At 37.8% G+C, this 16185-nt stretch overlaps 1 protein-coding gene across 2 annotated transcripts; it reads left to right on the plus strand.

Annotated features, from left to right (window-relative positions):
• The first annotated feature begins 6512 nt into the window (after nucleotides 1-6512).
• Nucleotides 6513-9789, plus strand: LOC104221237 (20 kDa chaperonin, chloroplastic-like). 2 transcript variants are annotated; one of them, XM_009772254.2, is made up of 6 exons: nucleotides 6513-6640; nucleotides 6840-7021; nucleotides 8018-8197; nucleotides 8270-8425; nucleotides 8691-8768; nucleotides 9444-9789. In XM_009772254.2, the coding sequence occupies exons 2-6, from the start codon at nucleotides 6851-6853 to the stop codon at nucleotides 9615-9617; spliced, it is 759 nt and encodes a 252-aa protein (XP_009770556.1). In that variant the 5' UTR covers nucleotides 6513-6640; nucleotides 6840-6850; the 3' UTR covers nucleotides 9618-9789. The 2 variants fall into 2 exon arrangements, with proteins under 2 accessions (XP_009770556.1, XP_009770557.1); XM_009772255.2 differs by having other exon boundaries at nucleotides 6515-6640; nucleotides 6845-7021.
• The last annotated feature ends 6396 nt before the right edge of the window (nucleotides 9790-16185 follow it).

Raw genomic sequence — 16185 nt, forward strand, 5'->3', positions numbered from 1 at the left:
ATACCTATTGAGTTTGACGGTCCATTTGTCCAATCGGCCCGATAGCTCGGGCTTATGCAAAATATTTTGAAGGGGGTAGGTGGTTAATACACATATAGGATGACATTGAAAATACGGTTTTAACTTTCGATATGCGCTTATCAATGCAAGTGCTAATTTTTCTAAGTGAGGGTACCTCGTTTCAGCATCTCCTAGAGTTCGGCTTACATAATAAACAGGGAATTGTGTAGCTTGCTCTTCTCGGACTAGCACTCCACTTACCGCTATCTCGGACACTGCCAAGTATAGGTAAAGTCTTTCATCTACCTTCGGGGTGCGAAGCAAAGGCGGGCTCGATAAATATCGTTTTAATTCTTCTAAGGCTTGCTGACATTCCGGGGTCCATGCGAAGTCTTTTTTCTTTTTGATCAAGGAGAAGAACTGGTGACTCCGATATGATGACCTCGAAATGAATCGACCTAAAGCAGTTATTTGACCTGTTAACCTTTGCATAACCTTCACACTATCCATGATCGTGATATCCTTGATGGCCTTGATCTTATCGGGGTTGATTTCGATACCCCAATTTGACACCATGAAGCCGAGGAACTTACCCGAGCCAACTATGAAGGCATATTTTTTGGGGTTAAGCTTCATGTTGTATTGCCTCAAAATTTTGAACGTTTCCTGCAAATGAACTAAATGGTCCTCTGCGCGCAGGGACTTAACCAACATATCGTCAATATAAACTTCCATTGTTTTTCCCATTTGTTCTTCGAATATTTTGTTAACTATGTGTTGGTATATAGTTCCTACATTTTTTACCCTTAAGGGCATTACATTGTAACAATAAGTTCCAAATTAAGTAATAAACGAAGTCTTTTCCTGGTCCTCCGGGTTCATCTGAATATGATTGTACCTAGAGTAGGCATCAAGAAAAGTTAGGATCTTGTGGCCGGTCGTGGCATCGATCATACGATCGATGTTAGGCAGTGGGAAATAATCTTTTGGATATGTTTTGTTCAAGTCCTTATAGTCTACATACATTCTAAGTTTGTTTCATTTTTTTAGGAACTACAACTACAATGGCTAACCACTCGGGGTACTTTACCTCTCGTATGGATCCTATTTTAAGAAGTTTGGTTACCTCGTCCTTTATGAAAGCATGCTTTATCTTGGACTGAGGCCTCATTTTTTGCTTCACCGATTTGAACTTGGGATCGGTGCTTAGCCGATGTGTGGTGATTTCCGGTGGAATCCCTGTCATATCTAAATGGGACCAAGCAAAGCAATTCATATTAATTATAAGAAATTAAATAAGTTTTTTCCTAAGTTCGGGGGTCAATCTCATTCCCAGTTATACCTTTCTCTCGGGCATGTATTCGATCAAAATGACCTGCTCCAGCTCCTCGATAGTTGATTTGGTTGCATCGGATTCTTCGAGAATGACGAAGGTTCGACGAGTAAGGAAATCCTCATCTTCGTCTTCGATTACCTGTTGCTCCGATTCCATCGAGGCTGGAGGCGGTGATTGCTATTTGTCCACCTATTTACCTCCGATGCTCGATTTCTTCGAGGTCAAAGGCTCTGGTATCGGCATCACTTCCTCGATCGCAAACATCTCCTTTGCTGCATGTTGCTCTCACTCCTTCCTCTTTGGGAACATTATCTGGTGAAGAGTTGAAAGCACTACTCTCATGTTGTGTATCCATGGTCTCCCGAGGAGCGTGTTGTACCTCATGTCACTTTCGATGACATGGAACTTTGTATCTTGTATGGTGCCAGCTACGTTTACTGGCAAGATAATTTCTCCCTTTGTTGTTTCGCTTGCCATGTTGAAGCCATTTAGGACCCGGGATACAGGTACAATATGATGTTGTAGGCCGAGTTGTTCCACGACCCTCGATCTGATTATGTTTGTTGAGCTACCTGGATCCACTAAAAACGTTTAACTTGAATTTTATTCAAAAGGATAGAGATTACCAGGGCATCGTTGTGAGGTTGAGATATGCCTTCTACTTCCTCATCACGGAATGATAAGACGTCCTCGGGCACAGAGCTCCAAGTCCGTTTTTCTCTGGTGATTGATACTTTGGTGCACTTGAAAACAGGTCGTTGAGGGACATCGACTCTGCCGATGATCATGTGGATCACATGTTAGGGTTCTTCTTGCTCATTTTTTCTTGCATCTCTCTCCCTGAAGTGATTCTTAGCCCGATCACTTAGGAATTCTATAAGGTGACCCTTGTTGAACAACCGAGCCACTTCTTCCCTTAGCTGTATGCAATCTTCTGTTCTATGGCCATGTGTGCCATGATACTTGAACATCAAGTTCGGGTTTCTTTGAGAAGGATCGGTCTGTATAGGCATAGGCCACTTGGTGTCTTTGATTCTCCCAATATCTGAGACAATCCCCGACGCATCTATGATTAAATTGTACTCTGATAATCGAGGAGCCTCGATGGGGTTGGTATTCTTATCGAACCCGCTCTTACTCATGAGTCCCCGAGAACTTTGGCCTCGATCATTCCCCGATCATTTCGAGGAGTGTTACGACCTGTACCGTTGTTTCTTCGATCAACGTATGGTTGATACCGTTCTTTGTTGAATCTCAATTCCCGGTCTGTGTCCCTCAGGGGCTTAGCTGTGAATCTGTTAGGATGAACTGAACCCGAGGGGGCTCCCAACCAATCGTCCTCGACCCTGATTTTTTGACTGGTACCAATTGTGCACATCTGACCATGTCACAGCTGGATATTCGATCAAGTTCTGTTTCAACTGTCGAGACGCAATCGAGCTCTTTTCATTCAAACTATGCACAGTCATCGGAGACCGGCGGTAATTTTATTCTTTCCATCTGAAACCTGGACACGAACTCCCTTAACATCTCATCATTCCTTTGTTTTATTTTGAAAACATTCGATTTTCTCGTGGTTACCTTTATGGCTCCGGTGTGTGCTTTCATGAAGGCATCTGCTAACACGAGTCAATAGAGTTAGGAGCTGCTTTCACGAAAGCATCTACTAACATAGCAAACGAGTCAATGGAGTTAGGAGCTAAGTTGTGATACCAAATCATAGCTCCTTTCGACAACATTTCTCCAAACTTTTTTAACAAGACCGATTCGATCTCATCGTCATTCAAATCATTTCCTTTGATCCCCCAAGTGTATGAAGTAATATGCTTGTTAGGGTCGGTTGTTCCATTATACTTGGGTATATCGGGCATGCAAAATTTCTTGGGAATGGGCATCGGAGTCGCACTACGTGGGAATGGTTTTTTATATGAACTTATTAGCATCTAAACCTTTCAGAACTGGAGGTGCCCCCGGTATTTTGTCAACACGAGAGTTATAAGTTTTCACCCTTTTCTCATTGTCTTTAATTTTCTTTTCTCCGGACTCGATCAGCTCTTCAAGCATCCTCATAATCGTGGGGTCAGTCCCCGAACCACTTTCATCGGACCTTTCTAGCGCTAGTTTAGTACGCCGAGTGTTTACTGGTTCGGCTGTGTTTGGAGTTTTATTCTAACTCTGAAGTTGAGTGATGTCGATTTGCCGAGCTTGCAGCATCTCGAATATCACTTGGAGGCTGACTCCTCCATCTCTCATTCCTTGTGTTCTTTGGCCACCGGATCGGGCTTCCCTGTGTATATTTCCTTCGGGGTCCGCGCCTAGATCTGCATTCAAAGCGATGTGCGAACTAACATCAACTGGTTCCATATTTGGCACTTTCCATGGGTTTATCGGTGGTACACCGACCCCTGTGTTGTTGTTTTCTCCAAGACCTTCATTGTCATGAATGGGTGAGTTTTGTGAGCTAGACATGTTTCAGCTTGAGAATCAAAAAATCTTGACAAGAAAAAGTGTAAAAACAACTTGTGTAACAAGAATCAGTAAAGAAATAATCACTATTATCTTTATCCCCATGGTGGGCGCCAAACAGTTTACCTCGAAAATACGAGTAACAATTAAATTTGATTTGTCGTTTTAAAGACATGTGATTTAGTTCAATACCAATTGATAATCAAGAAATATGAAGTAGAAATGAAAAAGACAAGTGAATCAAACCAGTGTTACCCAACAGCGGTGACCTCGAGCTTAGTGACCTCGAGGTGGGATTAGAACAACAGGAACAATTAAGCAAGAAAAATAGAGTAAAAACAGTAAAGCTAAGGACAATCCTGGTGAACAGTAGGCGAAAAAGTAAAGAGTATATTCTTTTCTCAACGATTAGATGATGTTACAAATGATTGGGGTCCCCTTTATATAATAGGGGAACCCTAAATAAGGTATATTTCTATTTACAGTGAGGAATATTCTTGGTACAGCTGTCTAACCGCCTAGTACGTAATAGTACAATCCTATTCCGGGATTTGCACTGTAACCTTGGGGACGTGGCAGGAATCTAGCTCATTCTGGTACGAATCCATAACGGTACTATTTCGGGGGCGAGCATACTTGGCCTCAGTATTCCTTGAACTCCTGTCTCCGGACATTGCACTCTGTCTTCAAGTTCGTGTCTGGTCCACCGGTCTCGAACTCGACCTCGCCCGGACTCGGGCCTAAGAGGGACCCTCGAGCCTATAAATCGAAGGCATACGATCTTGACCGTATACATACACCTCATGTTTTGCTTGTTAATTTCCTTCCATGTAAGTCTTCTTCAAAACAAAAAGTTAATCAACTTTCCAACGAAGTATATATATTCTTTGATAGCAAAAAGGTGAAAGAAATTTGGGTGGTATGACAGTACTGGATGTGGAAGGCGTTAGTATAACAGAGTTCCTAATGATTCAAATTCTTTGGAGACTAGGCAGACATGTGTTGTCCTTTGGAATCTTTAGGCCATGAGGAACGAATTTTTATGGAACGATGAAGTTCTTCCTCTTACTTATGTGCTAGCCGAAGCTCTAAAATTTATAAGAGAATAGGAGATTGCCATGTTTGGAAAGCGATTGGGAGGTCTGGTAAGTGCTTCCACTCAGGTTATGATCTCGACTTGATCTAAGCCTCCACGTGAGATTTGAAAATACAATATAGATGCAGTTGTCTTCCTTACTTTTGGCTGTAGAGGAGCAAAGGTTGTTTGCGTGTGATTCAACGGGCCAATTTGTAGTTGCAACTTCTTTATTTTTTCGAGGTTATATCAATTCTAAATATATTGAAATTATGGATTAACATTTTGTTCTCATCTAGTTAATTCAATATTTTAATAGCTCAGATATAGTCGAATGTGGCGCCTAGAAAATTGTGCTTTTCTGTAACTATTCAAGTGAAGATTTTATAGAGTTTGAAGTTCTATTAGAGGATTGTTGTCGAGAAATCTTAATATTTCATTGGATTGTGTTAAGAGGCAAGTAAATTTAGTTGCTCATTGCTTGACAAGAGAGTATAAATTATGCTATTCCTTTCTATTGGGAGTACGGGGCTAATTTAATTATAAACTAGTTGATTGATGGTTCAGCCTAATAAAGATCTTTATTTGAGTTATAAAAAAAGAATACAACATTGTACTTCACCACAGTAAAGTAGTCGCGAAAGAAAAAAATTATTTTGCGCCTACACAACTAATAGGAGTTATGTGAGACTTTTTTTTTTAATTTCATAAATTAACGAGTCTAAAATCTTATATTTTTGAGTCCACAAACTTTGAATCCTTCAATCCGTAAAACAAAAAGAAGTCTCACATAACCTTAAGACACAAAGTAAAAAATTTTCTCGACATTAGTACTTAGTAATAGTTAGTGAACCAGACTGAGTTGGTTAGGTGAATGGTTTCTCACATGAAAGATCTGTGATCGATTTCTCTCACCGAACTTGTCTAATGCACTTTACATGTAATAATATAAGTGGAGGGACTAGATAACCTTCCATGGTTAAAAGGATTTACAATTACAAATGCAGTTACGCAGTTGATACATTTCAAAAATAAGGATAATTATAGAGACCTTTATTCCGATTTGACTTCGTAATACTAATTTTATTGTGGTTTGCATTATTCGCTTACCTTTTTGGTTTTGATTCTTTTATAGCAATTATTTTAAACTATTTATTACTTATACAAACTAAGTATAACTTGACCAATATATATGCTCCTTTGAATACTCTATTAAAATAGATTCAATATAGCCCAATTCTCCTTGGACCATGTTGATAGATTGTTTTTAAAAAAGAAAAAATTAAATTGAAGGTAGGAGAGGAGAGAATTATAAGATGGGAAATCAAACTTTCAATAAAAGTTAAGTTAGCCGATCAACTGAGCTACTAAAATTCCTCGTATCAATAAAATTTAGGATATCAATTTATTTTTAATGTGTAATTTGAATATCAAACGACATCTAGTAATATATAAATACAAAATGAATTTAATTTATATACATAGACAATATTAAGAATTTTTAAGCTATCAAATTACTAAAAAGATACTTAAATGTATAATCTTTATAAAAAGTGAAATCTGCAATTTAAAAAAATAAAATATCACCACCCCCACCCCCCAACCCAACAAAAAAAATAAATATCTGGCTAAAAATCCCTCTGTTAGAACCTCCTAGGGTTTTGTTATCCTCAAAAGGCTCTACGAATTCTATCTTCAACAGTCTAAAAACACACACCTCAGTCACTCAGTCTGTAGTAGATAATACTTCTTTCCCAGTAAAGGTACTTCCTTTTTTACGATTAACTGAAATTCTTGAGCTTATTTTTTGATTTACTCTCTGTTTGCTTCTGGGATTTATTCTATTAAGGGGTTCTTGATTTAGTTATGAATTCTTGAGTTTTTATCTATACTTGTACTTTTTTTTTCTTCTGGGTGCTGAGGATATTGACTATTTTTTTATTGTGGGGTTTCTTGATTTAGCTCAGAAAGCAATGGCGACAACTCAGTTGACTGCATCATCCATTTCTGCTACAGGTTTTGCTTCCTTTGAAGGGCTTAGGTCAACTAGTAATGTAAAGGTTGCATCTTTTGCTCCTTTAAAGCAGAATATCAGGTTGTCTCGTGGTCTTGTTGTTAAGGCTGCAACTACTGTAGCCCCTAAGGTATATAATTTTGCTTTCTTTTCTCAGATGCTGTTGTTTTATTCCTTTATTTTTCGTTGCGTAACTGGTAAAGTTGCTGCCATGTGACCTCGTTCGAGCCGTGTAAACAACCTCTTGCAGAAATAGACCCTTGTGGTCAGTCCCTTCCTCGGATCCCACGCATAGCGGGAGCTTAGTGGACCGGGCTGCCTTTTATTTTTCGTCGAACTATGTTGCTATAATAGCTGAATAGTTAGGAAGAATTGCTTTGATGTGTTCTTTTTCCTGCTCCGAATTGGTTGACATGCTACATTGTCAAACAATGGAGGAGCCAAATTTTTTTCTAAGGGGTGTCAAAATATAAAGAAGCAAAGATATGGACAATCCAAGGGGATCCAATATGTAGTCTATATATACAATAAAACACAGTAATTTTCCGGCGAAGGAGTGTTATTGACACTTCTTAGCCTTAGGTTGTTCTGGCACTGGTGTCAAACTTTAGTGAGTCGATGATGTTAATTCACGTTATTGCTCTCAACATGAATGTTTGGCTATCTTCTTCATTCTTTTAGTTGGCGCAACTTTAAAGTCAGTTAAAACTTATGGGGAGAGCTTGCTGACCTATTGATTTTCAGCCAAAATCGGATTGGGCAATGTAAACTACGAACTGATTTTAAGCTAGCTATTCCAATTTTGTGATTAAGTAGCTCTCTCTTGTGCTTGGTTAAACTGTGCAACGAGTTTGTAATTGGGCTTTGTTGCGTTGGGTGTTTTTGTTTTTGTCATCAAAGATATGTGATTATGATATTTCATTGCCCGAATAAAAAAGCTTGCGATTTATATCAAATAAGTATTTGAAACAAAAGATGAATTAATTAAGCATTAGGTTTCTGGTGTTTAGTGGATTTTTAAAGCCAAGCTTTGTCATTACAATGCATTTAAGGGTTGCCGTGCTGTTCTAGCAGGAAAATTTTCTTAGTTGTCTGCTTCTTTATTCTCTTGTTGTTGTTCGTGCAGTACACTTCAGTTAAACCTCTCGGTGATAGAGTTCTAGTGAAGATAAAGACTGCAGAGGAGAAGAGTGTAGGTGGTATCTTGCTTCCGACATCAGCACAATCAAAGCCACAAGGAGGTGAGATTGTCGCTGTTGGGGAGGGTCGTTCAATTGGGAAGACTAAAGTGGAAATTAGTGTGAAGGTAATTGATATACTCAACTTGGATTTTTAGCGTGGTTAATTATTTCTCTAAAAGGATCTTATATACGTGTAGAATGGTACCCAAGTGCTGTACTCAAAATATGCGGGAACTGAAGTTCTGTTTGATGGATCAACGCACCTGATCCTGAAAGAGGATGACATTGTTGGTATTCTTGAGACCGATGATATCAAGGATCTGCAGCCCTTGAATGACAGAATTTTAATCAAGGTTTGTCATTGTTGCCTTTATTTCCTTGTTTGTGTAGCATCTGGAATTTGATTAATATTTTGTAGATGATGACCTTTTTTCCTATTTCAAATTTTATAAATTTTTTTCGGAAGTAGTTTATGCTAAATGAGAGTTGCATTTTTGGAAGTTTGGCGTCGGTTCCCTGTCTCTTACTCTTCTTGATATTGCACTTGCTTCAAGATTTTCATATTCTGAAGTGTCTTTTGATGAGTAGTGCTAATGTGTTCATCACTTATTTTATCAGGTGGCTGAGGTTGAGGAAAAAACTGCCGGAGGATTGTTTTTGAGCGAGGCTGCAAAGGAGAAACCTTCAATTGGCTCGGTAAAAACATGCACCCTGCAGTTCAGCTAGTATTATTACTCATAATATTATTTCCACCGTTGATTTCTCTGGGTCTGATATTATATTTTCTTAAGGTCAATGCTCCAACATTTGTTGAAAGGATATTACTTTTATACACTGAGAAGTCGTTTGGTTGATGGATTGGAATAATTTATTCCAACACAAAGTCTTGCATAAGATAATATTGTATTTGGTTGGCTGCATAAGGAAAAATAGCCGCATAACTACTGCAGTATTTGGTTGGCGGTATCAAGTTTACTTATGCAGGGATCTATTAATTATTTTATGTGGGATAGAATGTGGAATAAGAAGACATATATAATCAATGCGGGATTAAACTGCTTAAAGACAAAAATGCCATTTTAAAGTTAGTAATACAAGTATAATTATCTACTCGCTATTTATCACTGCATAACAATCCCTTCATTATCAATTCCCGTATAAATAACCCCTGCATTATCTCCTCTGTATAACTATGACGTGAGTCCAACAAAACTCTTAACGTTGTAAAGAATTTACACTATTTTAACATGTAGTTGTTTACTAATCTTACTTCTTGTTGAAGGTTACACATAGTTATTATTTTAGGTAAACGTCAGTGTAAAGAAGTTAAACTCTTGTTAAGATTTGTTACCTTTTCCGTGGTTGAAACAGGTAATCGCTGCTGGACCAGGTCCTCTCGACGAGGAAGGGAACAGGAAATCACTTTCAGTATCTCCGGGAAATACAGTTCTGTATTCCAAATATGCAGGCAATGACTTCAAAGGTGCAGATGGTGCCGACTACGTAACACTAAGGGCATCTGATGTAATTGCTGTGCTTTCATAGATGAATTATATCACAAGCCATTCATTCATACCTATTTTCGCGCGGTGTAGTCTAGAGAAGAGAATGATGCAACACTTTTGAATAAACCTTTTGCAAATTAATGATTAATATCAAAGTGTAGAATGCAATATTAGATACTGTTATTTTATTATATATCTTAAGTTTGCAGAAATCTCAGTTTTTGATGTTATGTTAAAAGTGAAGGAAAGATGAATATGTGAAAATATGTAAGACTTGAGAAGAATGTGGCTATAGTTTTAATAATGGGATAGTTATAGGCAGGAAAAGAGATGAAAATTGAAATAATATTAAAGAGTACTTATACAAAACAAATAGAAGTTCATGACCTGGTATTTTCCTTTTTGAATTAGTTTTTTTTCTTCATATTTTCTTAGTTGGCATGAGTGAGAATAATAATTTATCTTAGTTGGGTTAAGGACTATATTACAAATATAGAAAAATAAAACATTTTAAAAGAAAAAATTCACCCAAACAAAATGCCTCCCAGACTAATATCATGTCCTTCATTTTTCTTCTTCACTCATCAGGAGTATTCTGCAATTGATTTGCTCAGTCTTTTGGGTAAGATCTGCATATCTTTTCAATAAGAGATCACGTATGCGATCATAAATAATATAAGAGCAATTTGTAGATAACATATAGGTGATCTATGATTTCACGAGGAGTTCTCATTCTATAAAAATGATCTTCATAATAACTAATAAGCGATTAATGGGATATCAATTAGATGATCATAATTAAATACATGGGCGGTTTCTAGATAACACATAAGCGATCTATGATTTCATCAGGATCTTCCACTTTGTAAAAAAATAATCTTGGTAATAATTAATAGTCGATTAACCTAAGATCACTTAGACGATCAAAAATAATACATAAGCGATTTTTAGATAACACATAGGCGATCTATAATTTTTATAAAAAACTATTCTGTTAATAACAAATAAGCGATCAACCGGAGATCACGTACGCAATCATAGATAATACATGGGTGATTTTTAGATAACACATAGGCGATATATGATTTCACCAGTATCTCCCATTTTATAGAAAAACAATCATGGTACTAACTAATAAGCGATTAATCGGAGATCACTTAGGCGATCAAAAATAATACATGGACAATTTTGAGATGAAACATAAGCGATCTATGATTTCACCAAGATACCCAACTTTATTAAAAATGATCCTAATTATAATTAATAAATAAGCAACTAGAGATAACTTAGGCGATCATTAATGATCCTAGTAATAACTATAAAGCCATCAACCAGAGATTACTTAGGTCTCATTTGTTTTTATTAAGATTAAGACGTCTGAATCTGAATACGCATATGAATATTAATATGTGTATTAAGATTAAAATGTTTGGATCTGAATTCACATCTGAATATTAAGATATTATATTAAGATCTGAATACTGAATAATTAAGACTGCTTGTTTTCTTTACATCTGAATGTATATATTTTTTCTTTATTTAAATATTAATAAATATAAATTCAATCAAATAAAAATAAGTAATCTAATAGTATATTAGTAAAATATTTTTAAAAATTATATTGTTGTTGTTGTTGGTGGTGGTGATGGCTAAAGGTGGTGATTGTGAGTGCTGACTTGGTGGTAGTGTTGGTTGATGGTAGTAATTATGGAGAGTAAATGTGTGACGACCCGGCCAGTCGTCTCATGAGTTACCGCTCTGTTTTCCTCATTTCTGCTTCTTATTGCTTTGTAGAATGGTTCTATATGTGATCGGGTTGATTGGTTAGGGTTCGGAAAGGAATTGGTAAGGTTTGAGACACTTCGTCTCTTTTGAGGAAGGTTAAGTTGGAAAAGTCAATCGGATGTTGACTTATGTGTTAGAGGCTCGGATGTGAGTTCCGATGGTTCGGTTAGCTTCGGGAGGTGATTTGGGACTTAGGAGCGTGATCGGAATGAGTTTTGGAGGTCCGGAGTAGATTTAGGCTTGAACTGACGGAAGTGGATTTTTGGGATTTTCGGTTGGTAGGTGAGATTTTGATATAGGAGTCGGAATGGAATTCTGAGAGTTGCAGTAGTTCCGTTGTGTCATTTGGGATGTGTGTGCAAAATTTCAGGTCAATCGAACGTGGTTTGGTTGTTTTTTTTATCAAAAGCGGAATTCGGAAGATTTTGGAAACTTAGGCTTGAATCTGATGTGTTTTGGTTGATTTGATGTTGTTTGAGGTGTTTTGAAGATTGATACAAGTTTGAATAAAGTTTTGGGATATGTTAGTGCCTTTGGTTGAGGTCCCGGGGGCCTCGGGTGAGTTTCGGGTGGTCAATCGGGCCATTCCATGAAGTTTGGACCTGCAGAAAATTGCAGATCAGTGTTGCAGAAAAATGACCTTCGCGTTCGAGAGAGGATCATAGCATTCGCGAAGGGTCAGTTGAGAAGCTAGAAATTTAGCCTTCGCGTTCGCGAGGAAGGCTCCACGTTCGCGAAGGGCTGGGCATCTGTGCATCGTGTTCACAGGGGTGTTGTCGCGTTCGCGTAGAAGGAATGTGCAGCTGAGCTTCAGGGGAATTTAATTCATCGCGTTCGCGATAGGGGGAACGCGATCGCGAAGGTCTGTCTGAGTAAAACATTGCGTTCGCGATGGGGAGGTCGCGATCGCGAAAGAGGAATTTTGGTCAAGGTATTTTTCTGGTTCGCGAATGCGACACTTTGACCGCGTTCGCGAAGAAGAATTTCAGGCCTGGGTAGAAGGTTTAAATAGTCGTCTTGTCCGCAAATTTGAGGTTTATTTCTTCCATTGTTGGTCGTTTTTGGAGGATTTTGAAGGGGATTGAAGAGGGATTCAAGGGGAATCACTTGGAGGTAAGAATTTTGGACTTAAAACTCAATTATATTGTGAAATCTACCTAATAAATCATGGTATCTAAGCCAAAAATTAGGGAATTAGGGTTTGAGATTAAGAGACTTTAAAATGAGAATTTAAGGGGTTATTTGGACTCCGATTTCAGTGTTCTTGGTATGTATGGACTCGTGGGGAGATAAGAAATCTATTGATATAAAAATTATCGAATTCCGAGACGTGGGACCGAGGGTCAGGTTTTGGTAATTTCGGAATTTATGTTGTAAATTGATTATTTTTGTTTGGGCTTCGTTCTTTTAACATATTTTGACATTCTCGTTCTGATTTTGGATAGATTCGACGCGAGTGGATGCCTATTCGAGGGACAAAGGCGTTGCGAGCTAGAGATTTGACCGAATTGAGGTGAGTAATGATTGTAAATGATGTTCTGAGGGTATGAAACCCCGGATTGCACATCGTTGTGCTATATTGAAGTGACGCACACGCTAGATGACGAGTGTGGGGTCGTGCACTGTTGGGGATTGTGATTTAATCCGTCCCGAATGACTATTTTACCGCGTATTTGACTGAAATCTACTTGCTATCATCATTATTTGGGTTGAATGCCATATTTGGGCTTCATGCCAACTATTTGAACCCTTATGGGACTTTTATTGATATTTCCTCACTTTTTTGACTTTATACTTGAATTCAGTCATGTTATATTTCACTATTTTCGTACTCAGTCATGTTTACTCTGTTTTAACACTTAAATGATCTTTTAAATGATATTTTGGGCTTAGAATCATGTTTTACTATTGCCCGAGTGGCTTGTGAGGATTTTGACTGAGTAAGACCGAGGGTCTATGTTGTGAGGAAACATTTGACATTGATTATGAAGCCGAGGGCCTGAGGTATCTACGCCACGAGATGACTTGATTGATATGAGGCCGAGAGCCTAGTGATGATGCCACGAGATGGCTTGATATTATGCTTGGGCCGTAAGGGGCCCCTCCAGGAGTCTGCACACCCCCAATGAGTGAGGGTACCCATTGTGATGTGAGATATAGCCCGAGGAGCTGGTATTGTTTTAAGATATTGCCCGAGGGACGGATTTGTTGATACTGTGCCCGAGGGGCGAACCTTTGTGTTTATTTTCTTAATTGTTTGTCCTTTACCTATTTAAATGTTCAAAAAGGTTTTCATGAAGTTTAATTGCGCTAAATGACTTCCACATATCTTTTACTGTTTCATTATAGTCTGCAAATGTGTTTCACGTGATTTCCTGCTTCCAGTCTTTATTTATGGTTATTACTCACTGAGTTGGAGTACTCACTTTACTCCCTGCACCCCGTGTACAGATTCAGGCGCATCTGGTCCCACTCCCGAGTGCTGATCTTCCCAGCTCAGGCGGATCCGAGGAGTCTCTAGGTAGCTGTCGGCGTTTGCAGCCCGGAGCTTCTCACTATCTTATTTCTCCATATTTTTAGTTACTGTATTAAACTTTGTAGTTTTCTCTGAGTATCCCGGATTGTTTAGATGCTCATGACTAGTGACACTCCGGTATCGGGCTGTCTTGGGTTGTTCTTCCGCATATTTGTACTGTTGACTGCTTAAACCTTGGGTTATTTTATCATGCTTTAGACTTGAATCTTATTATTTAACTGCTTAAAATTGAAATGGGAAGTATCGACTGGCCTTGTCTTCACGAGAGGCTCCATTACGACCGGGTCCGGGTTTAGGGTCGTGACAAAATGGTGGATGATAATAGTAGTTAATGGTGATGATTGATGGTGGTAGTGATTGATAACTGCGATGGGTAACATATAGTGGTGGCTGATAGTGGTTATCAATGGTTGTTATGGTAATAGTGATTGGTGATGATGGTTGTAAATGACGGCTAATGGTGGTGACAACTGACATTCGTGCTTGACAGTAATAGTAGTTGTTGTTGAGGATTGGTAATAATGGGTGGTAGCTTGTGGTGGAGGAATCTATAATGGTGGAGAACTGCGATAACAGTGGTGGTGGTTAGTGGTGAAAGTGTAAGAGTTATGGTGAAATGTCATTTTTTACATAAATTTTTCAATGTATAACATCTTAATAATACTATGTTATAGATCTTGATCATCAAGATCTATTCAGACTAGGGGTGTGCATTCGAATCAGTTTATCGACAAATCGAATCGATTATTTGTTATCGGTTTATCGATATCGGTTTATCGATTTCGATTTCGAAAATTTTCTTATCGAGTTATCGATTTCGATTTTGATTTTGTCCACTTCGGTTATCGGTTTATCGATAAACTGATAAGATAAACTAAAAAGACAACTATACCCTTATTCTATATAAATAAGTAATAACCCTTCCTTTACCCTAACTTATGTTTCCATTTTCATGTGCCGCTTCTGCCTTCTTAATCTGAAGTTCCTCAAGATTTTCTCCTACCCTATTATTTCCTCTTCACGAGTCACGACTTCATCGGTTCATCCGTTCAGTTCAGGCGCCGGCGAGCCACTTCTGCTTCAGTTCAGAATATGAAGTTCCTCAAGAGTCAAGCTCTGCTCAAGAACTGTTCTGCTTATGCCCCTTTAGAGCCGAAGCCTCAAATTTTCTTCAATCAAAATTCCTCCTTTCTCGGTTTCTCCCACAGATCTGGTAATTCTCTATCTCCAAATGGGTTTCTCGCAGTAATATTTTTTCTGTTTTTACTAAATTACTAAATTTTATAGAAGCTATGAACGTGATGCTTGAACAAATGCTTAATTTTATATAAGTGTACGCACTAACAGTGATTCTCAACAGAATTGCTTTTAAGGATTTCCGAAAAGGATTTTCATTTTTAAACAGCAGGTAATTGGAAAAGAAAAAAAACATTTTACTTTTTTGAAACCAAGATGAAGTCACGAGAAGTTGAAATCTTGAAGCTGCTTTGATATAAAACAGGTTGATGATGGAAAAGTTCTTGATGATGGAAAATGGAAAAACATTTTCCATTGCTTTAAAATGGAAAAGTTCGTGATCAAATTAACACATAAAGCACTACATGAATCAAACTAAATAATTAACAAAGTGACAAAATAAATGGATATGAGTTTTAACACTTTCTGGACCTTACACTTTACGCCATATTTCTCTTTTGAGCAACTCTTTTTTATTGGTATCATTTTCCACCTTATTAGTGTGATGATGTACAGCTAAGTTTCAATTGCTTCTTGTATGCAAATGGTGAAAACCTACTTGTGGCAACCATGTAAAACAAGGTTTGTATTTTATTTTGATATGTAGATTCAAGAGCGAGGAGTGCTGACTTCGTCTTGCTTTGGTTCATTCAACTCGTTTAAGACTGTAAGTTACATTCTTCATTCACTTCACATGGCTGAAAATGGTAATACTGATAAAGTGAATGATGAAAGTAGAGGTTCCGAGTCTACGACTGCAACTACTCACTCGACAGTTACAAAACAAAGGAAAAAACGATCTCGGGCATGGGATGTTTTTGAAGAAAAGGTTGATGCTACAGGAAATAATAAATATGCATGTAGATTTTGTGGACAAGAATATTTTGAGACAAAAGGTAAAAGTACGACACAAATGAATAATCATATCGATAAATGTCCAAAGAATACTTATAAAGTTGAAAAAGGTCAAAAACTATTACAATTTCAAACATTATCGGGGGGTAATAAAGGTGGTCTTATTCCATAGAAATTTGATAAAGAAGAGTGTAGG

This window comes from Nicotiana sylvestris, chromosome 6, assembly GCF_000393655.2.
Source record: "Nicotiana sylvestris chromosome 6, ASM39365v2, whole genome shotgun sequence".
In the NCBI taxonomy this organism is placed as follows: domain Eukaryota; kingdom Viridiplantae; phylum Streptophyta; class Magnoliopsida; order Solanales; family Solanaceae; genus Nicotiana; species Nicotiana sylvestris.